Source organism: Cetorhinus maximus, chromosome 30, assembly GCF_964194155.1.
Source record: "Cetorhinus maximus chromosome 30, sCetMax3.hap1.1, whole genome shotgun sequence".
Taxonomy (NCBI): Eukaryota; Metazoa; Chordata; class Chondrichthyes; order Lamniformes; family Cetorhinidae; genus Cetorhinus; species Cetorhinus maximus.
Genome location: NC_135908.1, coordinates 24,099,866 through 24,125,969, shown reverse-complemented (window position 1 = coordinate 24,125,969; position 26,104 = coordinate 24,099,866). Strand labels below are relative to the sequence as shown.

Genomic DNA, 26,104 nt, shown 5'->3' with positions numbered 1-26,104 from the left:
ACCATAATCTTATTGAATGGCGGAGCAGGCTTGAGGGGCCAAATGACCTACTCCTTCTCCGAATTGGTATGCTCGTAAGTAGCTGAGAGTGCTCTATATTAAGTTTTACATAGCTATGGGACTATGCTTCCATCAGGCACTTGGGAGATGCTGCCAACTGTGGCGCAGTGGGTAGTAGCCTTGTCTCTAGGTCAGAATGTTGTGTGTTCCAAATCCCATTACAGAGACCAGAGCACATAATCCAGGCTGACACTGTGCAGTACTGAAGAACATGCTGCATCGTTGGAGATCTTTCAGATAAAATGCTTAATCAAGGCGCACTCAAGTGAACAGAAAAGATCCCATGGCACTATTTCAAAGAAGAGCAGGGTAGCTCTTTGGTCTTGTAGCCAATACTTATTGCACAACCATAATCACTGATGGTCATTATCTCATCGCTGTTTGTGGGACCTCACTTCATTGTGAAAATTGGCTGATGTGTTTCCTATGTTACAGCATTGACTACACAAAGAATTCATTGGCTGTGAAGTGATTTGAGACATGGTAAGGTTGTGAAAGAAACTGGGCGGAAAGGGGTGGCTTGGATTCCAAATCCCTTCAATGTTTCTATCCTGAAAGTGTTAACCCTGGAAAGCTGGCATGTATTATGTGTAGACCATGAATGTGGAAATAACTTATTAATACTAAATGCCAGGAAGAAGATTACTACTACTTTAATTCATGTTACCTGCTGAACAATTGAACTGCTGTTTTTTAAGGATGGAAGCCCTAGTGCATTGAAGAGAAAGTTTTCTTAGTGTTACAGGTTGGATGCCATGGGTTTTCACTTGTTCGGTTAAGGCACAATAGTTTTCCACTCAACTATATTATTATATAATCCTTATTATTGCCAACTTTCACATAATGCTAGTGAGATTAGCATTGAAAGTGTTTGGCAGTGAAAATATACAAATCATCAATCACCTGTAAAATATTTTTGAAGTATTGATACCATAACATTGAGAATATTACCTACACAGAATGTGAACCATACTTACCCGCTACCTCAGATGTTATATTCTTGATTTCGCCATTGGCGTAGTCTCTACGAGATTTCAACTATATACCATTTCAACTGTGGTAAAGTTGAAAAATCTCCTCATGATATTAACTGATATCAAAAACTTGCTCTAAATGTGACCATGGCTTTACAGTTGCTGGAAGCAATGGTGACAGTTGATGATGTAAGTTTGTCTAATAAATATCTTCCTATAGCCTCTAAAAAAATTGCCTTATGGCGACCACAGTAGCTTGAGCTAATCTTCAAGCAAGGGGACAGTGGTGAGTAGTGTCACTGAACCAGTAATCCAGATGCCCAGACTAATGCCCTGGGGACATGAGTTCAAATCTCACCTTGGCAGCTGGTGGAATTTAAATTCAATTAATAACATTCAATTAATTGAAAGTGAGCCAACAGTGACTCTGCCATGGATCTATCATAGATTGTTGTAAAAATCCATCTGGATTCACAGTGCATTCCTAACCCACAGCCACCACCACCTAGAAGGACAAGGGCAGCAGACACACGGGAACACCACCACCTGGACGTTCCCCTCCAAGCTACTCACCATCCTGACTTGGAAATATATCATCGTTCCTTCACTGTCACTGGGTCAAAATCCTGCAACTCCCTCCCTAACAGCACTGTGGGTGTACCTACACCACATGGACTGCAGCAGTTCAAGGCAGCTCACCACCTTCCAGGGCAATTGGGAATGAGCAATAAATGCTGGCCTAGCCAGTGATGCCCACATTCCATGAATGAATTTTTAAAAAATTAAAACCTTGAGGCAAGGAAGTCTGGCCTACAGCAATCTTGTTGACTCTTAACTGTCTTCTGAAATGGTCAAGCATGCGACTCAGTTGTGCCAACTTACTACAGAAAAGCTAAAAGGGAATAAAACTGGCGGACTGCTTGGCATTGATTTAGGCACTAGAAATAACAATAGACTCAACCCTGTTGACCCTTGAGTCTTCCTGAAGATTTGTGACGATATTGAGAGAGCTGTCCCAAAGACGTGTCAAGCAATAGTCTGAATCATGCCTTCCAGGCAATATCCCAGACGTCACCATCAAGATCCCAAATATGTCTTATCCTGTGGCAGGATAGACCCAGCAGTGGCACAGTGGTTTACAGTTGGAAGGAAGTTGCCCTGAGCCCTCAACATTGATTCCGGATTCCATGAAGTCTCATGGCCTCAGGTCAAAACAGGCAAGAGAACCTCCTGCTGATTAACACCCATCACTCTTCCTCAACTGATGAAGCACTGAGGTGGCAAGAGCACTGAGTGCATTCTGAGTGGGAGACTTCAATGCCCATTACCAAGAATGGTTCAGGGGCACCACTACTGACCAAGCCTGCTGAGTCCTCAAGGATATTTTTGCGAGACTGGGCCTGCGGCAGGTGCTGAGGAAACCAACAAGAAGGAAAAACCCTACTTGACCTGGTCCTCACCAATCTACCTACAGGAATGCTAGTAAGTGAGTCTGAAAGGCAGAGGAAACATAGGCTAGATAAGAAAAAAGTGAGTTTAGCAAGGCTAAATGGAATGTATTTTAATGCAAGGAACCTGAGGAATAAGACAGACGAGCTGAGGGCACAGATAAGCACTTGGGAGTATGATATCATAGCTATGACCAAGACTCCCCTAAAAGAAGGGCAGGATTGGCAGCTCAACATTCCTGGTTATAGGGTATTCAGACGAGATAGAGAGGGGGATAAAAGAAGAGGGGGTCGCAATATTGACCAAGGAATCAGTTGTAGCAGTGAGGAGGGATGATACCTTGGAAGCATCATCAAATGAGGTCAGATGGGTAGAAAACACACAAAGGGCAAACACGGTGTTGGCTGTGTACTATAGGCCCCCAAACAGGGAGAGATGGAGGATCAAATATGTAATCAAATTTCAGAAAAGTGTAAGAATAATAAGGCAGCATTAGTGGGGGATTTTAACTACCCAAATATTAATTGGGGTAGTTTTAGCTAAGGTAGGGAGGGAGCAAAATCTTGGAGTTGCATCTAGGAGAATATTTTCAGCCAGTACGTAGAAAGCCCAACAAGGGAGGGGGCAGTCCTGGACATAATATTCGGAAATGAGCCTGGGCAGGTGGAAGGCGTATCAGTAGGGGAGCATTTTGGAGATAGTGACCATAACTCAGTTAGATTTAGGATAGTTATGGAAAAGGATAAGGTTGGGCCTGGAATAAAAGTTCTAAACTGGGGAAAGGCTAATTTTACAAAGATGAGATACAATTTGGTCCAAGTGGACTGGGAGCAGCTATTTGCCAGCAAAACTGTCAGAGCAGTGGGAGGCATTCAAGGAGGAAATAGTGAGAGTACAGGGTAAATATGTTCCTGTAAAGACAAAGAGGGGGACTAAGCCTGGAGAACCCTGGATGTCATGGGACATAAAGATTAGGATTAAGAGAAAAAGAGAAGCTTGTGGCCGACACCGAGGGCTCAGTACGGCAGAGTCCCTAGAGGAGTATAAAAAGTGTAGGGGGAACTTAAAAAGGAAACTGGGCAAGCTAAGAGAGTGCATGAGAGAGCATTGGTGGGTAGAATAAAGGAAAACCCAGAGGGTTTTAAAAAAAATATATAAAGAGCAAGAGAATAACTAGGGAAAGAATAGGGCCAATTAGGGATCATAGAGGTAATCTATGTGTGGACCCGGAAGATGTAGGTACAGTCCTCAATGAATACTTTGCGTCAGTCTTCACAATGGAAAAGGACGATGTAGGTATAGACATCAGGGTGGGGACTGTGGAATATTAGAGGAAATTAACATAGAGAGGAGGTACCAGCAGATTTAGCGGCCTTAAAATGGATAAACTCACAGGCCCGGATGAGATGTATCCCAGGCTGTTGAGTGAGGCAAGGGAAGAGATACCAGGAGCCCTGGCAGTAATTTTCAAATCCTCTCTGGCCACAGGTGAGGTGTCGGAGGACTGCTAATGTTGTCCCATTATTGAAAAAGGGAGGAAGGGATAGGCCAGGAAATTACAGGCCAGTCATTCTGACCTCGGTGGTGGGGAAGTTACTAGAAAAAATTCCGAGGGATAGAATCTGTCTGCACTTGAAGAGACACTGATTAATAAGAGATAATTAATTAATGATAAATTAATTAATGATTAATAATCAGACGCAATGGGACGAATGGCTGCCTTCTACACTGTAATAATTCTGTGATAGTCAGCATGGATTTGTTAAGGGATGGTTGTGTTTGCCAAATTTGATCGTATTTTTTAAGGAGGTGACCAGGAGTGTTGATGAGGGTAATGCATTTGATGTGGTCTACATGGTCTTTATCAAGGCTTTGATAAGGTCCCTCATGGCAGACTGGTCAAAAAAGCAAGAGCCCATGGGATCCAAGGCAAAATGGCACGTTGGATCCAAAATTGGCTGAGAGGCAGGAAGCAGAGGGTGATGGTAGAGGGATGTTTCTGTGACTGGAAGTCTGTTTTCAGTGGGGTTACACAGGGCTTGGTGCTGGGGCCCTTGCTGTTTGTGGTATACATAAATGATTTGGACTTAAATGTAGGGGGTATGATCAAGAAGTTCGCGGATGACACGAAAATTAGTCGGGTGGTAAATAGAGAGGAGGATAGCTGTAAATTGCAGGAGGATATCAATGGACTGGTCAGGTGGGCAGAGCAGTGGCAAATGCAATTCAACCTGGAAAAGTGGGAGGTAATGCACTTGGGGAGGGCTAACAAGGCAAGGGATTACACTATGAATGGTAGGACACTGGAAAGTACTAAAGATTAGAGGGACCTTGGTGTGCATATCCACAGAACCCTGAAGGTAGCAGGGCAGGTAGATGAGGTGGTTAAGACGACATATGAGATGCTTGCCTCTATTAGCTGAGGCATAGAATACAATAGCAGGGAGGTTACGCTGGAACTGTATAAAACGCTGGTTAGGCCACAACTGGACCACTGCGTGCTGCCTGGGTACCACGTTATAGGAAGGATGTGATTGCACTGGAGAGGGTGCAGAGGAGATTTACCAGGATGCTGCCTGGGTTGGAAGGTCTGAGCTATGAGAAAAGATTGGATAGGCTGGGGTTGTTTTCCTTGGAGCAGCGAAGGTTGAGAGGGGACCTGATAGAGGTATATAAGATTGAAATAATGTGGATAGGAAGGCACTTTTTCCATTAGTAGAGAGGCCAATAACTAGGGGGGCGTAGATTTAAGGTAAGAGGTAGATGGCTAAGAGGGGAGTTGAGGAGAAATTTTTTCACCCTGATGGTGAGAGTCTGGAACTCACTGCCTGAAAAGGTGATTGAATCAGAAACTCTCGTAACATTTAAGAAATATTTAGATATTCACTTGCATTGGCATAGCCTCCAGAGCTATGGGCCAAGTGCTGGAAAATGGGATTAGTATTGTCAGATCTTTATTGACTGGTGTGGACACAATGGGCCGGTGGCCTCCTGTGCTGTAAATGTCTGAGTCTGAATGACCACCGCGCAGTCCTCGTGAAGACTCAGTCCTGTCTTCAGACTAAGCAGTAGCCACCATTGTGTTGTTTGACACTACCACAGTACTAAATGGGATAGTTTCAGAACAGACCTGGCAACTGAAAACTGAGCATCTATTAGGTACTGTGGGCCATCAGCAGCAGAATTGTATTCAACCACAACCTGTAATCTCATGGCCTGGCATATCCCTCACCCTGGATTTCCTCTAGTGAAAGGATCAACCCTGGTTCAGTGAGAGTGGGCAAGCCAGGATCAGCACCTAAAAATGAGGTGTCAACCTGGTGAAGCTACAACACAAGACTACTTGCATGCCAAAATGCAGATACAGCATGTGATAAACAAAGCTAAGCAATCCCACAACCAATGGATCAGATCAAAATTCTGCAATCCTGCCACATCCAGTTGTAAATAGTGGTCGACAGTTAAGCAACTAACAGGAGGAGGAAGCTTCACCAGCAATACGGGAGCCCAGCACATCTGTGCAAAAGACAAGTCTGGAGCATTTGCCAAAAGTGCCGAGTGGATGATCCATCTTGGCCTCCTCCTGAGCTCCCCAGCATCACAGATGCCTGTCTTCAGCTAATTCAATTCACTCCACATGAAATGAAGAAATGGCTGAAGGAACTAGATACTGCAAGGTCTATGGGCCCTGACAACATCTAGCAATAGTACTGAAGATTTGTGTGGCAATGAGTTGAGGTTAGTGCCATTGAATGTCAAAGCGCGATGGTTAGATTGTCTCTTGTTGGAGATGGTCATTGCCTGACACTTGTGTGGTGTGAATGTTACTTGACACTTAGCCCAAGCCATGGACATTGTCCCAGTCTTGCTGCATTTGGACATGGACTGCTTCAGTATCTGAGAAGTCGCAAATGGCGCTGAACATTAACAACCTTAATTTCTTCACTCTTATTTCCTCCTAGTTACCTTATATTTCTGGTATTTAATTTGTATGTTCTACAATGAAGAGAGGACACCAAATAATTGTTTGAAATCTCTGCCATTTCCTCATTTCCCATTATAATTTCACCTGTCTCTGCCTCTAAAGGACCAATGTTGTTGTTCAACAATATTATTCAACTGTCACATGACTTGAGTATTAAAAAGTGTAATTTCCCCTGTTTAGGTCAGGATTGGAAGTCTGCTCAGAAACAATGCTCCTCATCTCAGCATATATTGCAGCCTATGGATATCAAGGTGCAGCTTTCAAGAGCCATAGTAGAGAAAGATACCAGGATACCTAAGTATGTTCACTTGTAGTTTCATTTTGGTCTATAACAATGAACTAAAAGCAATACAAAAAAAAAGACCTGTGGTGTTATATGTTAACATGGAAGTGCCTCTGTAACTATGTCACTTGTTTATGTGGAAGCAGCAGTATTGATGAAGGTGCAGGTGAGTGCAGGTTTAAAATAGCAAAGGCAGTTATAAGGAAGACTGTTTTAGGTCACATACTTTACTGAACCATACAATTTGTGAGACATCGTGAGGATTATGCAATGATTATACTGTAAGGTAAGTAATACCGTACAGAATGAAGCATGGAATAGGAAAAGAGCATTAAAGTGGGGCAGAAGGGTGGAGAGTTAGAACTGTAATCTATTCTTGTTTGAAGTTGATAACTTTGAGACTGTGTTCTTTAGCTCTTTTGTGACAGTCCAAGGCAAAGAACTTGCACCACCAGCATGGATCATATCACCTTACAATTTCCTTTCGCCCTAATAAAATAAAGTCACTTGTACATCTATAGTACAATTTGAAGCCCAAGATCTGAATCATTATTGCTACTCTTCTCTGAACTCTCTAGTACATCAGTACCTCTGTGAAGGCAAATGTCCAGGTTTGCATTTGGAATTTCCAGTGTGAGCTGTGTAGTCAGTTTAGCTAATATCAGCTATTACTTGATGAGCTTCGTTGGTGGCTTTGAGTCATCTTTAAATGTTAAATGATGGATACACTCAAATTCATTTACAAACCTTGTTAATGAGCACTGTTAAAATGCTGGGAGGTGCTGGTGATGGAGGCTCTTTGCCTTGGACTGTTACAAAGAGCTAGAAATCAGTTTCAAAATGATCATTTTCAGGCAAGACTAGACTAAAATTTTAACATTTCTTTCCTCTCTTCCCACATAATGGTATTTTCTTATTTCATGCTTTGTTAAACACTGATTTCCTGTTCCAATGTACATTGCATTATTTTCATTTGTAATAAAGCCCTTTACTGTTCTTTAGCTCGTGAGCTTAATTTGTCCAGACTGTTTGCAATGTTACTTAGCTTTTATACTTCTCGCCTAGTCATGTGGGTAACTATCCATGTTTTTGAATATCTAACTGATATCTTAAAGGTTTAAATATAGCACACTACTTGTCCATGTACAAAGTTCAGATTGTGACATTTTCATCCTACCTTGGCACCACACCTGACCCATTCACGAACCTAAAATCATTTAATGTTTGCACAACTTTACTCAAGCCTTGGTAAGCCATTATTACCAAACCCAGGAATGCATCTTTCTGACCAGCAGCCCTACTTCCCCACCAAATCCACCCATGCTGCCAGGCTGTTGCCCTCTACCTTCCTCCCTCACTGCTGCCTGTAAGCTGTACCCTGCATTCCGCATCCAGAACTAGCGGTTCCCAGCATTTCCACCTTATTGTTGTAAATTGCAAAGCCCAGGATAAGCGTCAGTGCTGCTAAATGCCAGGTACCCATTTAACCCTGGTACAGCTTGCAAACCATTTTGTTTATACTCTGTTTTGAAAAGAATAAATAAAACTCCTGTAGGTTCAGGAATATGTCGCATAAAAGCATCGAATACTAGAACCATCTAGGTCACTGATTTGCACTTTTCACGGATGAATGAATATTTCTAATATACATCATAAATAACCCAAAACATGATGCAACCACAATAGAATTATTCAGTGATGTAATAAGTTCATGACATGATGTCTCTATCACTGTTCAAAACAGTGAGTTAGATTTTAACTATCGACTGCCTGGAGTACACAAAATGGCGCTCCATTAGTGCCGAGGATAGGCCAAGTCCATTTTGAGGATGGGTGGATAGTACCTAGAGTGCAGCAGTTCACCCTGCATTCCTCCTAGCCCCACAAAAATAAACACAAACATAACCTGAGGGATCCTTACTGGCTGGCCTATTAACTGATACTGGATGGAGTATGTGCAGCACGCACTCCACCTGGTGCTTTTGCAAAATGATAATTGTGTGTCACAAAATCCTGATTGTATATTTTAAATGAGCTTGCCACCTGGCTCGAGTTCACTCTGGCCTCCCACCGTGAAGGCAGCCGTACCACCGTCGAATCATTCACCACCCTTACTGGGGTACAACCACTTTCGTTCTACCCCAGTGTATTCTATGGCTTGATCTGCTGGTAGTCTTTTAATTACTTGATGCAGTTCTAGTTTGGATTTGATAATTTCTATGCCTTAATACTTGGAATTTGGATGTATTGAATCCAACAGTGAAGTGTTTGTTTTTCAGATTTAAAGTCTCTGGTGAACTCCCTTTACTTCATGTCAGAATGTCAGATCAGAAAATCAGAAGTGTTTGTGAACTTGCTGATAGCATTCCCTTTCCTCAAAGTTCCTTACCCTCCAGATCACCTATCAAAGCAAAGGTTGGTGTGATGGCTTGTGCATTAGTGACTGCAATGGAAAATCCTTGTCTCTGTTTCTCAGCAGCTTGTGCCCTTTCAGAAAATCTATATTTCAAGCAGCGCAGCAAACGTCTTCAAATGAATGTTAAGCTGTGCGAAGGTTTTCTTGTCCATTGACACTTGCCTACAGTTTTCTTCATTATGCAATCTCAACAAATGCACTTTGTTTCCCTGCTCTATTTGCTATTTTCATACCAACTCATGTCTGTCTGCAGAAATGGGAAAAGGCTCCCACATATTGGCATGGGCTCTACTTGTCAAATAACTGCAGCAAAATCACTGATTTGTTTAGTCTGTAATATTAAAGCACTACTCACCTGACCTAGGTGGGTGTTAAATTTCTTACAGCCAGTTGGTGAAGAAGACCAGAAGTCAATCTTGACTCAGTTTTGGATTTAGTGAGATGTGTCAATAAGTGCCTCTTTATACTCTTTTGACAAATGATAAACAAATAAATGAATAATCAACACTTTTTAAAGGGACATTTTCATGCTATTGCAACTAAAAACAAGCATCTCTTTATATGTGCTCAAGTAATTATCCAATGAGTGTCTCTCCGCCTGTATATATTTAACCTTAACTTGTGCAATTAACAATTTGTATTTCTAGCATGTTGATCATGAAGCACATCAGGGAGCTTGATCATAATTTTCTAGATTTATCATGCATACTTGATATTTTTACAATGTACCAGGGGTCAAAGGGACTGTGGCCAAATTTAGTTTTGTTTTGGCTGGTTAAGAACCCAGATGTAGTGTGAACATTTTCAAGTATCTAAATTTTATTGCCGTCCCTTTCTTAAGTGTCCTTTATCTCTTAAAAGATTTTTTCAACAAAAATATGTTGATCTGATTTCTTCCCGGATAACTCTTATTTCAGGAATTCTTTTATGCAGTCTATTTTTGATTTTTCCAACGCATTTTTAAAACAATCTTTTTAAAAAGTGTTCTGTTTTAATCTGGGTGTAAACGCATGCTCTTTTCAGTCTATGTCTTTGAAATGACATTTTAGAGAAAACTCTACCTTTATGGGGTGAAGACATATGGTCTAAACAGACTTGAAATGGATTGAAATTGAAACTATTGTTGCTTGTGGGCAATTATGCTGACATATATCCCTCAGTCAGTGCCGCTTGATCAGATAACACAAGTTTATACGGTTTGCATTTTTCTGTTGGTAGATGTCATTGGCAAAGCCAAGAAAGGAATTTGATCCTCATCTTGTAGCTGTTGGTTCTTCAGCATCGCTGGAGGCAGATGATTCCAGTAAGCTTTGAGCATCTTAACTTTTTTGCACCATGATCTTTTTGCTACTGCATAGTAGTCAAAATTTGTATTATGCTTTTACATAAGAACATAATCAATCATAATCACAGCTTAATCAATATTTTGCCTCAGTTTTCATGGTGGAGGACACTAGTACCACCCCAATAGTAACAGGTAATGCAGAGGGTATAGAGAAGGAGAAACTTAGAACAATCACCATCACTAGAGAAAAAGTACTGAGCAAACTATTGGGATTAAAGGGTGACAAGTCCCCAGGACCTGATGGCCTACATCCCAGGGTCTTAAAGGAAGTGGCAGTGCAGATAGTGGATGCATTGGCTACAATAGTCCAAAATTCCCTGGATTCTGGAAAGGTTCCAGTGGATTGGAAAAATGCTAATATAATGCCCTTATTCAAAAAGAGGGGAGGCAGAAAGTAGGAAACTATAGACCAGTTAGTTTAACGTCTGTCATTGGGAAATTATCAGAATCCATTATTAAGGAAGTAGTAATGGGGCATTTGGAAAGTCAAAATGCAATCCATCAGAGTCAGCATGGTTTTATGAAGAGTAAATCGTGTTTGACTAATTTGCTAGAGTTCTTTGAAGATGTGACAAGCAAAATGGATAATGGGGATCCTGTAGATGTAGTATATCTGGACTTCCAGAAGACCTTTGATAAGGTGCCGCACAAAAGATTAATACACAAGATAAGATCACACGGAGTTAGGGGTAATATATTAGCTTGGATAGAGGGTTAGCTAACCAACAGAAAGCAGAGAGTCGGGATAAATGGGTCTTTTTCTGGATGGCAAGCTGTAACTAGTGGGGTGCCACAGGGTTCGGTCCTTGGGGCCCCAGCTATTTACAATCTATATTAATGACTTGGATTCAGGGATAGAAGGTACTATAGCTAAATTTGTAGATGACACCAAAATAGGTGGGTAAGTAAGTTGCAGTGAAGAAATAAGAAATTTACAAATGGATATGGACAGGTTAGGTGAATGGGCCAAGATTTGGCAGATGGAGTTTAACGTGGATAAGTGTGAGGTTATCCATTTTGGTCGGAAGAATAAAAAGGGGACTTATTATTTAAATGGAGAGAAACTTCAGAATGCTTCAGTGCAGAGAGATCTGGGTGTCCTCATGCATGAATTGCAGAAAGCTAGTATGCAGGTACAGCAGGTAATAAGGAAGGCAAATGGAATTTTGGCATTTATTGTTAAAGGAATAGAGTGTTAAAATAGGGAAGTGTTGTTGCAACTGTACAAGGCATTGGTGAGACCGCACCTGGAGCACTGTGTACAGTTTTGTCTCCTTACTTGAGGAAGGATGTAGTTGCATTGGAAGCGGTTCAGAGGAGGTTCACTAGATTGATTCCAGAGATGCGGGTTGTCTTATGAGGACAGATTGAGCAGTTTAGGCCTATACTCGCTAGAGTTTAGAAGGATGAGAGGAGATCTAATTGAGGTATATAAGATGTTAAAGGGGATAGACAAAGTAGACGTGGAGCGGATGCCCCTTGTGGGGCATTCTTGAATGAGAGGCCATAGTTTTAGGCTAAGGGTTGGTAGATTTAAATCAGAGATGAGGAACAATTGCTTTTCTCAAAGTGTCATGAAACTGTTGAATTCACTACCTCAGAGTGCAGTGGATGCCGGGACGCTGAATAAATTTAAGGAGGAGATAGACAGATTTTTAATTAATAATGGATAGAAAGGTTATGGGGAGAGGGCGGGAAATTGGAGTCGAGGCCGAAATGAGATCAGCTATGATCGTATTGAATGGCGGGGCAGGCTGGAGGAGCTAAATTGCCTACTCCTGTTCCTAGTTCTTATGTTCTACTCTGAATTCCTGTGACTTATACGCAGTTGACAACCTTACATGTAAAAAGTCTAAGTAAACTATCTTGGGCATAATTTACATTGACTGTCGAAATGGAGGAGCTTTATCAGGCAAGATTGTCTAAATCCATGTGAGCTGTTAAGGCAACGAAGTGTACTATTTATAGTTGTTGGTTCCTTTAACATACTACATACCTGCACCTATGATTTCAATACCTGCAAATTGTTGTTTGTGGTGTTATATGTGCATCTGTAAAGAAATGGATTATCAATACAGCAGTACTGGACTTGTTGCACCCTTTTAATCCTGGCACAATTGGTCTATAATTTCAACTTCAATTATTTTGTAAGGCTCTCCGTTTGATTTGCAGCACCTTTCCGATCATAATATTTTGTTTCACTGATTGGTGTGCTTATACAAAACAGAGCTTCAACATGGAGACTTGTACTCCAATACACATTACATGCACTGTCATTGATAGAGGAAGAATGGGACAGTGCAGCCTGAAATGCAGGAAGGTAGCATAGAAGGACTGTGATATAATTGAAAAAATTAGCATAGAAAGGGAGGAGGTTCTAAGTGGTCTGGCAGGCTTAAAAGTAGATAAATCTCCAGGCCCGGATTTGATTGAGGCAAGGAAGGAGATAGTAGGGGCGCTGGCAATAATTTTCAATACCTCTCTGGCCACAGGAGAGGTGCCAGAGGACTGGAGGACAGCCAATGTGGTACCGTTATTCAAGAAGGGAGGAAGGGATAAACCAGGGAACGACAGGCCAGTCAGTCTAACCTCAGTGGTGGGGAAACTATTGGAAGCAATTCTGAGGGACAGAATTAATCTACACTTGGAGAGGCAGGGCTTAATCAAGGAAAGTCAGCATGGTTTTGTTAAGGGGAGGTCATATCTGACCAATTTGATTGAATTTTTCCAAGAGGTGACCAGGTGTGTAGATGAGGGCAATGCATTTGACGTGGTCTACTTGGACTTCAGCAAGGCTTTTGATAAGGTCCCGCATGGGAGACTGATAATGAAGGTAAGAGCCCATGGGATCCAAGGCAATTTGGTAAATTTGATCCAGAATTGGCTGAATGGCAGGAAGCAGAGGGTGATTAGCCGAGGCATAGAATATAAGAGCAGGGAGGTTATGCTGGAACTGTATAAAACGCTGGTTAAGCCACAGCTAGAGTATTGCGAGCAGATCTGGAATCACATTATAGGAAGGATGTGATTGCACTGGAGAGAGTGCAGAGGAGTTTTACCAGGATGTTGCCTGGGCTGGAGAGTTTTAGTTAAGAAGAGAGATTGGATAGTCTGGGGTTATTTTCCCTGGAGCAGAGGAGATTGAGGGGGTACATGATTGAGGTGTATAAAATTATAAGGGGCATAGATAGGGTAGACAGGAAGCAACTTTTCCCCTTGTTGGAGGGATCAATAACCAGGGGGCATAGATTTAAGGTAAGGGGCAGGAGGTTTAGAAGGGATGTGAGGAAGAATTTTTTCACCCAGAGGGAGGTGGGAATCTGGAACTCACTGCCTAAAAGGGTGGTGGAGGCAGAAACACTCATAACATTTAAGAAGTTTTTGGATGTGCATTCGCAATGCCATGGCAGACAAAGCTATGGGCCTAGTGCTGGAAAATGGGATTAGAATAGTTAGGTACTTGTTTCACCGGCACAGACTTGATGGGCCGAAGGGCTTTTTTCTCCCCTGTAGACCTCTATGACTCTATGAATCAGTGAATAGCACAGAACATATGAATGTACAAATTTGACCCTTTGAGCCTGCTTCACCATTTGATGAGATCATGGCTGATCCGATTGTGGCCTCCTTTTCTGTCTGCCCATTACACCCTTTGACAACCTTGTCAGTCAAAAATCTGTCCAACTCAGCCTTAAAAATATTCAATGACCCAGTCTCCACTGCTCTAACACGGACTAACAACTCTCAGAGAAAAGGTTTCTCCGCATTTATGTCTCAAATGGGGAACTCCTGATTTTTAAACTGTGTCCCTCAGCTCTAATCTCTCCCATAAAGAGAAACATGCTTCAGCCTGTCGAGTCCCCTCAGGGTCATATATGTTTCAGGAAACCATTCAGTTATTGCACTCTGCAAGAGCAACTCAGCTAGTCCCACTTTCCCAACTTCCTCCATTGCCTTGCAATTTTTTTTCTCTTGTAATTATCCAATTCCCTTTTGAAAAAGCCTTGATTGATTCTGCTTCCAGCATCCTTTCAGACAGTGCATTCGAGGTCCTAACCACTCGCTGTGTAACTTAGTTTTTCCACTGGTTCTTTTGCCAGCCGCCTTAAATTTGTGCCCCCAAGTTCTCTACCGATCTTTCTCTTTATCTGTTCTATCTAGATCTTCCATGATTTTGAACACCTCTATCAAATCTCCTCTCAACCTTCTCTAAGATGAAGAGCCCAGCTTCCAATCTATCTGCTAACTGAAGCCCCTCATCCATGCAACCATTTGTGTAAATTTTTCTGCACCCTATCTAGAGCCTTTACATCTTTCCGAATGTGTGGTGCCCAAAATTGGACACTACTCTAGTTGAGGTTAAACCAATGATTTATAAAGGATCAAAATAATCTTGTTGCTTTTGTTCTCTGTGCCTCAAGATCCATATGTCTTTTTAACCACTTTCTCAGTCTGCCATCTTCAGTGATTTGTGCTCACGTGTCTCCAGGTCTCTCTCTTCGTGCAGGACCCTTTAGTTTGTTGTATCTCTTCCTGTTCTTACAATGACAATGTATCATTACACACTTCTCTGTGTTAAATTCTATCTTCCACATGTCCATCTATTCAACCAGCCTCTCTATGTCCTCTTGATGTCTACCACTATCCCCCTCACAGTTTAAAATACTAGCAAATTTTGTGGCATCTCCAAATTTTGAGATTGTGCTCTGCACATCCAAGTAATTAAGACATATCACAAAAAGAGATGGTCCTATTACCCCCCACCTGGTGGGGAAGGTTCAAAGAGTTGGCCCAGTATCTCTCCTCCCCACCACCACCCCACCCCCAACCTCCCCCTCCCCCACAAACCTGGTGGGGAGGGTGCAGAAGGAAAATTAGATCTGTAATTCAGCATCCAACCTGGTTGACCATTCAAAGCATAGGTCCTGAGTGTCAGTGACAGAACTGTTCTCTTTAAAAAAAAATAAAGAGGCGGGTGCACAAAGAGAGTGTGAGAAGAGAAAGAGGGGTGGGGAGCATGGAAAGGGGGAGGGAGGGAGGCATGAGGAAGAGGGAGGGAGGCATGAGGAAGAGGGAGGGAGGCATGAGGAAGAGGGAGGGAGGCATGAGGAAGAGGGAGGGAGGCATGAGGAAGAGGGAGGGAGGCATGAGGAAGAGGGAGGGAGGCATGAGGAAGAGGGAGGGAGGCATGAGGAAGAGGGAGGGAGGCATGAGGAAGAGGGAGGGAGGCATGAGGAAGAGGGAGGGAGGCATGAGGAAGAGGGAGGGAGGCATGAGGAAGAGGGAGGGAGGCATGAGGAAGAGGGAGGGAGGGGCATGAGGAAGAGGGAGGGAGGGGCATGAGGAAGAGGGAGGGAGGGGCATGAGGAAGAGGGAGGGAGGGGCATGAGGAAGAGGGAGGGAGGGGCATGAGGAAGAGGGAGGGAGGCATGAGGAAGAGGGAGGGAGAGGCATGAGGAAGAGGGAGGGAGAGGCATGAGGAAGCAAGCGAGGGGCGAGGAGGCAGACAGGGAGAGATGAGGGAGGGTGGGAGGGACAAGTAAGAGGGAGGGAGAAAAGCAGGAGGGGCAAAGAGAGGATGATGGGGTGGAAACAGAAGGCTTGCTTGAGGGGTCTGATGAAACATTCCTGCTCCTCTTGGCTCTCAGAGAATGCTTAACTTGCAGAGCCAGCAGCTCCAGCCTCGGGCCAGCTGTTGGCAATGCCATAGCTGTGGGTAGTTACGTACAGTACACTTTGCTGAGCTGCAAGATTTCCTGATCAAAATAGACTTGCACAGCCGAAAATGCTGGAAATAGCCAGCAGGTCAGGCACCATCTGTGGTGAGAAACAATCAATGTTAACCTGAAACATTAATTCTGTTTCTCTCTCCACAGCTGCTGTCTGACCTGCTGAGGATTTCCAGCATTTTCTGTTTTTATTTCAGATTTCTAGTATCTGCAGTATTTTGCTTTTGTACTTGCATTTGTGTTTATCAGCGTATTAGGCGATGCAAAGCGATATATATGCATCAGCTTCACATGATGTGATATACGCACTTCTTTGAATCCATTTGAGAAACCGTTTTAGCCTGCCAACCTGAAAATGACCTATTCATTCCTATTCTGTTTCCCTTGTTGAAACAACCCCTAATCCTAGGAGCTCTAATTCTGTGTAGTAACCTCTGCACGGGTTTATCAAATATTTCTTGAAAATCCAAATATGCTTCATCCAGTGGCTTCCTTTTAATCTAAGCAGCTGGTTAAAACTTTAAAAAAAACCTCAGGTTTGTCAAAATAATTTCTCTCTCATAAATCCATGTTAATGCTGCTCAATCATATAATGGTTTTCTAACTGCCCTGTTCCTTGCTCCTTTGATACTACTAATGTTAGACTAACTAGTCTATAATTTCTTATTTATTTTCTCTCTCTCTCTCTCTCTCTCTCTCTCTTTTCTCAAGTAGTGGCATTGCATTTGCCATTTTCCAATCCATGGGGACTGTTCTAGAATCTAGGAAATTCTCAAAGATCAAAACCAATGCATCTGCTGCCTCTGGAGCTGTCCCTTTAAAACCCGAGGATGTAGGCCCATGGGATTTGTCGATTTTTAGTCCTATTAATTTTTCCATAGTTTTTTTTTGATCAATGATTTCTTTTAAATTCCTCATTCTTAGTAGGCTATTTCTGGAATGCTTTTTGTCTCGAGCGTCAGTGGCTCCTTCTATTCCCATGCCCTATGATCAGTCTATAACAGCAACATAAGTCACACTGTTGTAAATAGTGTTATATTGGTCTTAGTATTAAATTAAAGAAAAATTCTTATAATGTTGCCAAAAAGAGTGACTAGCTTGACGATTGGGAAGACTTCAGAATTCAGCAAAGGGCACTTAGTAAATGATAATGATTAGGCAGAATCAGCCTGGTTTTATGAAAGGAAAAAAAATATGTTTGACAAATCTATTTGAGGTCTTTGGAAGTGTAACTAGCAGGGTAGATAAAGGCGGATTTTCAACAGGCATTTGATAAGGTAAGACGTACAAGATTGTTGTATAAGATTAGGGGTTAGGGGTGATATATTAACACAGACTGAGGATTAGCTCATGAACAGAACACAGTAGGAGTAAGCGGGTTATTTTCAGGTTGATAGGCTGTGACTAGTGGAGTGCTGTGAGAATCAGAGCTGGGGCCTCAACTGTTTACAGTCTTTATCGGTGATGGGCAACCTAGGCCAGTGAGTGGGCCGCATGAGTGGCCCTCCTTCATCTCAGTGGGCCGCAAGATTGAAATCGGGCACGCGCACTAACCATGACCCTATGAATAGGATTAAATACATTTAATACACGCCAAATATTTCATAATGAGATAGATAATGCTTAATCATTCATATGTTAATACAACTGTCATCATCTTCAAATGGTAAAAAGCAAAATAAATATTTGCACTTCCCTTTTTGGCTACTACTACTTCCTCTGTTCTTTGATTTTGCCCTTGATTCTCCTTCTTTATCAGGCTAGCTCAACACAAAGCAACCCATTATATAATTAGGGGCAAATTAAATTACCAGCAAAAGTAACACAAAAAAGCGTAAACTCTCGCTTATAACCAGAGTTATAATCAAGACAGTCGCCTGGGATGGGGTCATTCTGCTTACTGCAGTTGCGTACCTAGAATTTGTGGGGCGTGCCGATGGAACCGTAGCAGCGTTTTGATTGGATGCACACAGCTCTCTCAGTCAATGTTATGTATAATCAACACGCACCTCACTTCATGTGCCCTTGCTTTGCGTGCGTATCACTTGAGTAATACAAGTAGAAAAAAAAACTACCTGGACGGAAACCAGCGGAATCTGGCAACCCTGCACGTGTGCTGTGGTCAACAAAATGTCTTGCGGGCCGCACTCAGAACCCTGATGGGCCGCATGCAGGTTGCCCACATTGGTCTGTATCAATGGATAAAGTGGCCAAGTGTAATGTATCCAAGCTTGCTGCTGATAGAAAGCTGGATGAGAAAGTAAGCTGTGAGGAGTCTGCAAAAGGATATACGTGAATTAACTGAGTGGACAAGCTGGTCATAGATGGCGGTTAATGTGGGCAAATGACAGGTTATTCACTTTGGAAGAATAGGAAAACGGAATTTTCTTAAATCATGAAAAACTAAGGTGTTGGTATTCAGAGAATTTGGGTGTTCTGGCACACGAAACACAAAGTTAGCATGAAGGTACAATATGAAAATAGGAAGGTCTTTGTTGCAATGGGGTTGGAGTACAAGAGTAAGGAAGACTTGCTGCAGTTATATAGAGTTTTTGTGAGAACACACCTGGAGTACTGTGTACTGTTTTAGCCTCTGTATCTAAGGAAGCATGTACTTGCCTTAGAACAATGGTTCACTAGATTGATTCCTGGGATATAGCAGCTGTCCTTGAGGAAAGATTAAGTGAGTAAAATGGGCCTATACTCTCTGGAGTTTAGAAGAATGAGAGGTGATCTCATTGAAATGTATAAAATTCTGAGAAGGTTTGACAGGGTAGATGACGAGACATTTGCCAGATGAGAGTCTATAACTAGGGAACATGGTCTCAGGATAAGCGGACGGCCATTTTGAGCGAAGATAAGAAATTTCTTCACTCGGAGGGTTGTGATTCTTTGGAATTCTGTATCCCAGAGGGCTGAGGATACTCACTTGTTGAGTATATTCAAGGCCGAGATTGACAGATTTTTGAGCTAGCAGAGAAGTGGCATTGGGGTTGAGGATCAACCGATGATTGTATTAAATTGTAGTGTAGTGTAGCCTTGAAGGGCCCTATGGCTACTTACTTTTATTTCTTCCGGTTCTGTTCTTGACTCCCCTACGGCTTAAACTGGCCCTGTGTGTGATGTTCTGTGACTATTGTCCTGTTGAGGATATTTATTGAAAGTTGGATCTTCTGTGAATTTTCAAGATTACCTTATGGAAAATTTCTAAACTAACGATTTGATTGGAGGTTGCACCTCATAATTGGATTAGAATAACTCTGTTACATCTCACTGCCTTCCAGTAATAAACCTCTCAGAGCTGCTTGTTTTTATTTTGTCGACTATCCGAAGACCAGAAGATTTGGGCCGTTAATTTTAATTGAAATTAATTTCTACCTGAGCTACATTCTTAGTTTGCTACACTTTTGCTTAAGGCACCATTATAAGAGGGATTTGTAGATTTTAAACTTGCATATAACCACGTAGTTATTTGATTTTATGTAGTTTTGCTAAGTCATGGAGGCAGCAATAATCAGTTTGCTTTTCTTTTTGTCTATAAATGTTTTGTATCTTGAATAATGTTCTTTTGAAATGGTCACAATATCTTTCTTCCTTTCAAGTATATGCAAATGTTCTTATTCCTTAGGCTCACTAGAATCTGACGAGTTCTGTGATGCAAAGGAAGAAGCTGACTTGCCAACTAAACTAGCAATGGCAGCTGGTGTTGCACAGCCATCTCAAGCTCAAAAGGATGACGAGAGTCTGCATGAGGAGCTCACAGCTCTTCAGCTGAAGTTCGAAGTTAAAGAGGTATCACACATTTTCAATATGTTAGCATTGAACTCATTTGTATTTCCATTACTTTTTTGTACACTCATTAAAATCTTTCTTTCGTATATGTGAATGAAATTATGGATGACCGAGAACAGATGGCTTGGCTACTGTTGGTTATGTTTCTTAAGGTACATGTGATTCAAGTCATCTGGCCTGTTTTTGAGATGTGGCTGCTCGCTTTAAGGCATTTCTCTACATTAACCCTGACTTGCCTGGTGCTGTGCACTATTCCCGATTTGTCAGCTGAAAGGGAAACCCTGTTGGGTATTTCTGTGAAAATAACTGTAGGGAGTGTTGTGGGAAAGATAATGGCTTTTTCTCAATAACCTTCCATTTTACACATCTAACATAAGAAAATTCAGAGTGAACAGTTGTTTAATGGATGGTGTTCATTTTTGTTGTGTGATAGAGAATTACATTTATAAATTCAGATGAAGGGCAGCGTCACCTGTATATGATCTATAATAATACCCTTAGCTCGTTTTATTTGTTGTTTTGTAGTTAGATTTTAGTCACTGGTACATTTTTACCTCAGTTGTGTAGTCTACTATGAAATGGCAAATTACTTTAATTTTTGATGTCAACCAAATACAAAGTTGTTGCTTTAATGTGGAGGCATTTAAGTTTCTGCTTCCTTCATGTTGCTGGTAAGGTGCATTTGAAATGAGTGCTCTTTTCTATTTCCCTTTCACCCCGTGGAGGGGAAACTGCACCATTCCTGGAGACACTGCAATACCAGGTTGATGTGTGGAGTGGAATGGGCAAGCCCCTGTTCATCTCCCTGTCCCAAAAATCAATTTCATATTTGGCTCCCAGGTAGCGGACGTATCAGATACTAAACTGATAAAAGATATAACACTTGATCTTAGCCAAATTGCATGTGTTAAGTTGTTAAATAGTCCTTTGGTATCTTACCTGTAGGTAGTTATTGAACTAACAAGGCAAGAAGACCAGGAGAAACCACTGCTTGTTTTCAGTGTATCTCAGTTGGGTACTGAAGTGAACATCAGAACATTTGATTTGACGTCTACATCATATTTGAAGAAAATCACCTTAGATTATTGTGAATTCCCTGGTGAGTATCTTGCCTCTTAAAACTCTCCCAAATGATAAATGTAGATAAATTTCAAAGTGTTTGGAGGAAGACTATAAATACACTCCACGAGCAGAGCCTCAATCCCCCTAATATCAGTTCAGAAAGCAAATTGAATGACTTAGAGTTCCAATTTTTGAAAATTTTTCAACACTTCACTCTGCTGCAGAAGATCTGAGCAATGATTATGATCACTTTGAACAAGTTGTATCTTTCCAGTAATGTTTAACTCACTTCAACTTGAACCTTAAAATTAAAAACCTTGCCTGAAAAGCTGTAGTATGCTAAGTTAACCATATAATTTGAATGTATAAACATCAAATACTACTTATCCCAGGTATGCACAAGATGAGAATATGGAGTAGCACATGATGTTGGAATTAATAATTTATTGTGCCATGGAGTGAAGTTTTGGTTTTGTTCTTCACATCACTGAATTTCTTGCCTTGGCTGGATTGCTCTGGGGTTGTCCCAAGTGAAGACTGGTCACTTGCCTTGGTGTGGGTGAGGAGCGAGGGGAAGGAAAATCTGAGGGTGCTATGTAGCTCTTTAGTGAGGCTCTTGACTGATACTTCACACATTTATAGAGGCCTGGCTGCATTTGGTTCACCCAGCATTTTGCTTGCTGTTTGTAATTCAGGGAGATTCAAAATGGGGCAAAAATATTGGAAAAAAAGAGGAGCTCGTACTATCACCAAGAGCGCATTATGTAGACTTGAGTCTTGTTCCCTGCTCTTTCTGACTCCCTCCAGTGTAAACAAATCGTAGAATCTTACAGCACAGAAGGAAACCATTCAGCCCATTGTGCCCATGCTGGCTCTTTGAAAGAGCTCCTAATTTAATCTCACACCCAGCTTTTCCCCATAACCTTGCAAATCAGTGCAATACAAGTACATTCCAATTGTCCTTTGACAGTTCCCATGGAATCTGGTTCCCACCTCCCTTTCAGATAGTGTGTTCCAGATCATCATATCCTTCTTGTGGAAAAAAAAATTCCCCAGATCCCCCCTTTAGTTCTATTTCCAGTTATTTTAAAATCTATTACCCTCAATTTTAAATCTAATACCTCTGAAACTTTATAATTTCACCACCTCTATTAATCTTTTCTTATTTCAAATCTCTCCAAATAACTGAAAAATAAAATACTAGAACAGAAGAAATAGGAGCAGCAGTAGATCATTCAGCCCTTCAAACGTGCCCCACCATTCAGTGCAATCATGGCTGATCTTTGACCTCAATACACTTTCCCTGCCCAATTCCCATATCCCTTGACTCACATAGAGTCTAAAAAGCTATTGACCACAGCCTTTAAGTTCTCATTCCTGATGTCACCCTGATAGTGCTAAGCAATTCTGCTTGGCTGATCCATAATTGTGAGTTATGGTTAGTTGCATGGGACAACCATAAGCTCCATGGTGTATAATTGCTAACAGGACTGGAACTCCCAAAGTCCAGGTGAAACTCCAGGCTGTGGAACTCTGAGCTTAACTTGCAGTTGTTGGAAAGAGTGGTATGATTTGCAGGCTATCACTTTGTAAGCATTTCTAACATTTTAATGATTTTTCAGACTTGTGTAACTTGTTGATGTAATGCTTTTAGCTGTATCAGCTGCCTAGAGTGGGGGAAAAAAGATGGAAACCAAAATGATTTTGGAAAAATGACATTGGTTTAGGGCCTTCATTAGGTTTAATTAAATAGATATGTGCGGGAAAGAACGTGATGTTGAATAAGCATCCACAGTACTCTATTAATAAGTGATACTTTAAATCCTGATGTATTTTATGAAGAATATATGCTGAAATTGGATTTCATGGTTTTGTGTTCTCCAGATGACCAAAATCAGAAGCTACATTTGATCAGTTGTGCAGATACACCAGGTTCAGATCTCCTGAAAGTGGAATACATAAAGGTTACTTTTTATTCTTCCATTAAGCTTAAGCCTAAAGATAAAATATAGATATAGTGGTTCCAGTCAGTTACAAGGCTTTTTTTTTCTAAATGCAATGTCAGTGGTAGCTCAGTTGGTATCATTTGTGCCACTGAGTCACATGGTTCCAGGTTCAAGTGCCACTTCAAGGCTGAGCACAGAGATGTCAGCTATGGCTCAGTTCATAGCACCCTCGCCTTTGAATCAAGAGGGTTGTGGGTTCATGTCCCACTCCCGGAAACCAAGGACTGTGATTGTACTCGAACGAGTTGCAATCTGTGACTGTTGATAACTCGAAAGAGTTTCAAGGCTGAGCACAAAAATAATGGCTGACATCCCGGTGCAGTACTGAGGGAGTGCCACATGGTTAGAGGTGCTGACTTCTGGATGAAGCGTTAAACCATGGTCCCATCTGCCAACTTGGATTGATGCAACAAAAAAAAATCCCAAGGCTATTTTGAAGAGTGGGGATTTCATCCTGGTGTCTTGGCTAATATTTATTTACTAAGTGAACTTCACAAACAGACTAATTTGATCATTATCACATTACTGTTTGTGGGAGTTTACTGTCAGCAAGTTTTTTCCTACATTACATGGTTATAACAGTGACTGCATCTGCTTCATTGGCTGTAAAGCCCTTTGGGAAGTCTGGTGGTTGAGAAAAGCACTAAGTAAATGCAAGCCTTTCTTTCCTTAGGTTGATGATCAGCATTTGCTCTTCATTATGTCAGTACTGAGGTAAAATTAACTTCAACAAAAATGTTTTATAGGCTGATAAAAATGGACCACATTTCAAAATGAATTACAACAGCACTGAACAAATGCTCAAGGTAAGCACTTAATTGTCCTATCTCAGAAACAGCTGGAGAACACCGGTTTAAAAAAAAATCTTCAATGTTTGTTATTTAATTAAAAAGATGCCACCATTAGAAATCCAGGCTAATGAGCTTTATTCACAAGGAAATGAATTTTTCTAGGATACAAAAAAGCCCATAAAAATGACTCATCCCATCTTTTTAAAAAAAGAAAACGTCAGCCCATTTTGTTTTTTGTTATATGGTATTTAAGTATTTCAGAATTGTTGAAGGATATTTGTCCTAGTTTCTTAACCCTCATTGTAAATGTAATCAATTTGCTAATGTCAGATGTTCCAGGGAATGATTTCCTAAAATCATCCATTTCTGATTTGTAGGTTAAGTTTAAATAGCAACTGAATTCAATTAAAATTACAAATTAATTTCGTAGAAAGGGATGGCATTTATTTTTGTTACATGTATACGTATATGATACATGAGCCTATGAAAGTCAGTAGACCATACAAAAGGATAGCACTTAATCTGGTCATGCAAAAATCAGATTCATAAAATGACGCAGTGCAGAAGGAGATCATTTGTACAACAAAGTCTCAGACCGTACAAAGGGATGGAATTTGGCCTACTTATCTGTATAATAATGATGTGAGATCATTTTCTCTTGTCTTTGTTTAAGGGAAAAAAGTTTGTGTAATTTTTCATGCTTTGACAATTACATGCGAACATATGAAACAGGAGCAGAAGTAGGCCATTTGGCCCCTTGAGCCTGCTCTGCAATTCAATAAGATCATGGCTGGTCTGTTTGTATCTTTTACTCCACATTCCCATCTACCCCTGATGATCTTAGATTCTTGTCAAGCAAAGGAATCAATCCACCTCTGCCTTAAAAATATTCAATGAGCCCACCTCCACCACCTTCTGAGGCAGTGTGTTCCAAAGCTGGACAACCCTCAGAGAAAAAAATTTCTCCCCATCTCTGTCCTAAAAAGGCAACCTCTAATTTTAAAACAGTGCCCCCTAGTTCTGGACTCACCCACAAGAGGAAACACCGTTTTGACATCCACCTTGTCAAGGCCGTTCAGGATCTTGTAGACTTCAATCAAATCACCCCACACTCTTCTAAACCCCAGTCTACCTAACCTTTTCTCATAAGACAACCCACTCATTCCAGGTATCAATCTAGTAAACCTCCTCTGAACTGCCTCCAACATATTTACATCCTTCTTAAATAAGGAGACCAAAACTCTGCACAATATTCGGGATATGGTCTCACTAATGCCCTGTATAATTGAAGCATAACATCCTTACTTTTATGTTCAGTTAGCCCTCTTAATTACTTGCTGTACCTGCAAACTAACTTTTTGTGACTCATGCACTAGAACACCTAGATCTCTCTGCATCTTGGAATTCTGCAACTGTTCTCTGTTTAACTAATACTCTGCTTTTTTATTCCCCCTGCCAAAGTGAAGAATTTCACATTTTCCTACATTATACTCCATCTGCCAGATTTTTGCCCACTCCATTCAACCTACCTATATCCCTCTGCAACCTCTTTATAGCATACTTTCCTACTTACCTTTGTGTCATCCAAAAATTTAGCAACCATGCCTTCACTCCCCTCATCTAAGTCATTGATATAAATTGTGATAAGTTGAAGCCCCAGCACAGACCCTTGAGGACTTTACTCGTCACATCCTGCCAGTCAGATAAAGACCCATTTATGCATACTCTATTTTCTGCCAGCCAGCCAATCTTCTCTCCATGCTAATATCTTACCCCCTACACCATGAGCTTTTATTTTCCGCAATAACCTTTGATGTGGCACCTTAAATGCATTCTGGAAATCCAAGTATAGCACGACTACTTTATTGACACTGCATGATACTCCTTCAGAGAACTCCAATAAATTGGTTAAACATAAATTTCCTTTCACAAACCATGCTGACTCTTCTGATTGCTTTGAGTTTCTCTAAGTGCCCAGCTATAACCTCCTTAATGATCGATTCCAGCACCTTCTCCATAACGGACGTCAAACTAACTGGCCTATAGTTTCCTGTATTCTGCCTCCCCCTCTTCTTGAACGGAGGGGTTATATTTGCTACTTTCCGGTCTGATGGAACCTTTCCAGAATCTAGGGAATTTTGGAAAATTAACACCAATGCATTTACTACCTCAGTCACTCTTTTAAGACTCTAGGATGAAGCCCATCTGGACC

At 41.4% G+C, this 26,104-nt stretch overlaps 1 protein-coding gene and 1 non-coding gene across 3 annotated transcripts in view; one reads left to right on the top strand and one right to left on the bottom strand.

Annotated features, from left to right (window-relative positions):
• The window catches only part of vps13c (vacuolar protein sorting 13 homolog C), a 350,466-nt gene that overhangs the window by 129,733 nt on the left and 194,629 nt on the right, over positions 1-26,104 (top strand). For both annotated transcript variants that reach the window (XM_078532613.1, XM_078532615.1), the window contains 7 exons: positions 6,649-6,766; positions 9,031-9,166; positions 10,386-10,470; positions 19,870-20,033; positions 20,979-21,132; positions 22,980-23,059; positions 23,848-23,907. In XM_078532613.1, the coding sequence (XP_078388739.1) occupies positions 6,649-6,766; positions 9,031-9,166; positions 10,386-10,470; positions 19,870-20,033; positions 20,979-21,132; positions 22,980-23,059; positions 23,848-23,907 (797 nt within the window). The remainder of the gene's footprint in view (positions 1-6,648; positions 6,767-9,030; positions 9,167-10,385; positions 10,471-19,869; positions 20,034-20,978; positions 21,133-22,979; positions 23,060-23,847; positions 23,908-26,104) is intronic.
• On the bottom strand, positions 20,760-20,949 carry LOC144670155 (U2 spliceosomal RNA). Its single transcript, XR_013573828.1, has one exon. It is a non-coding gene; the product is annotated as a U2 spliceosomal RNA (small nuclear RNA).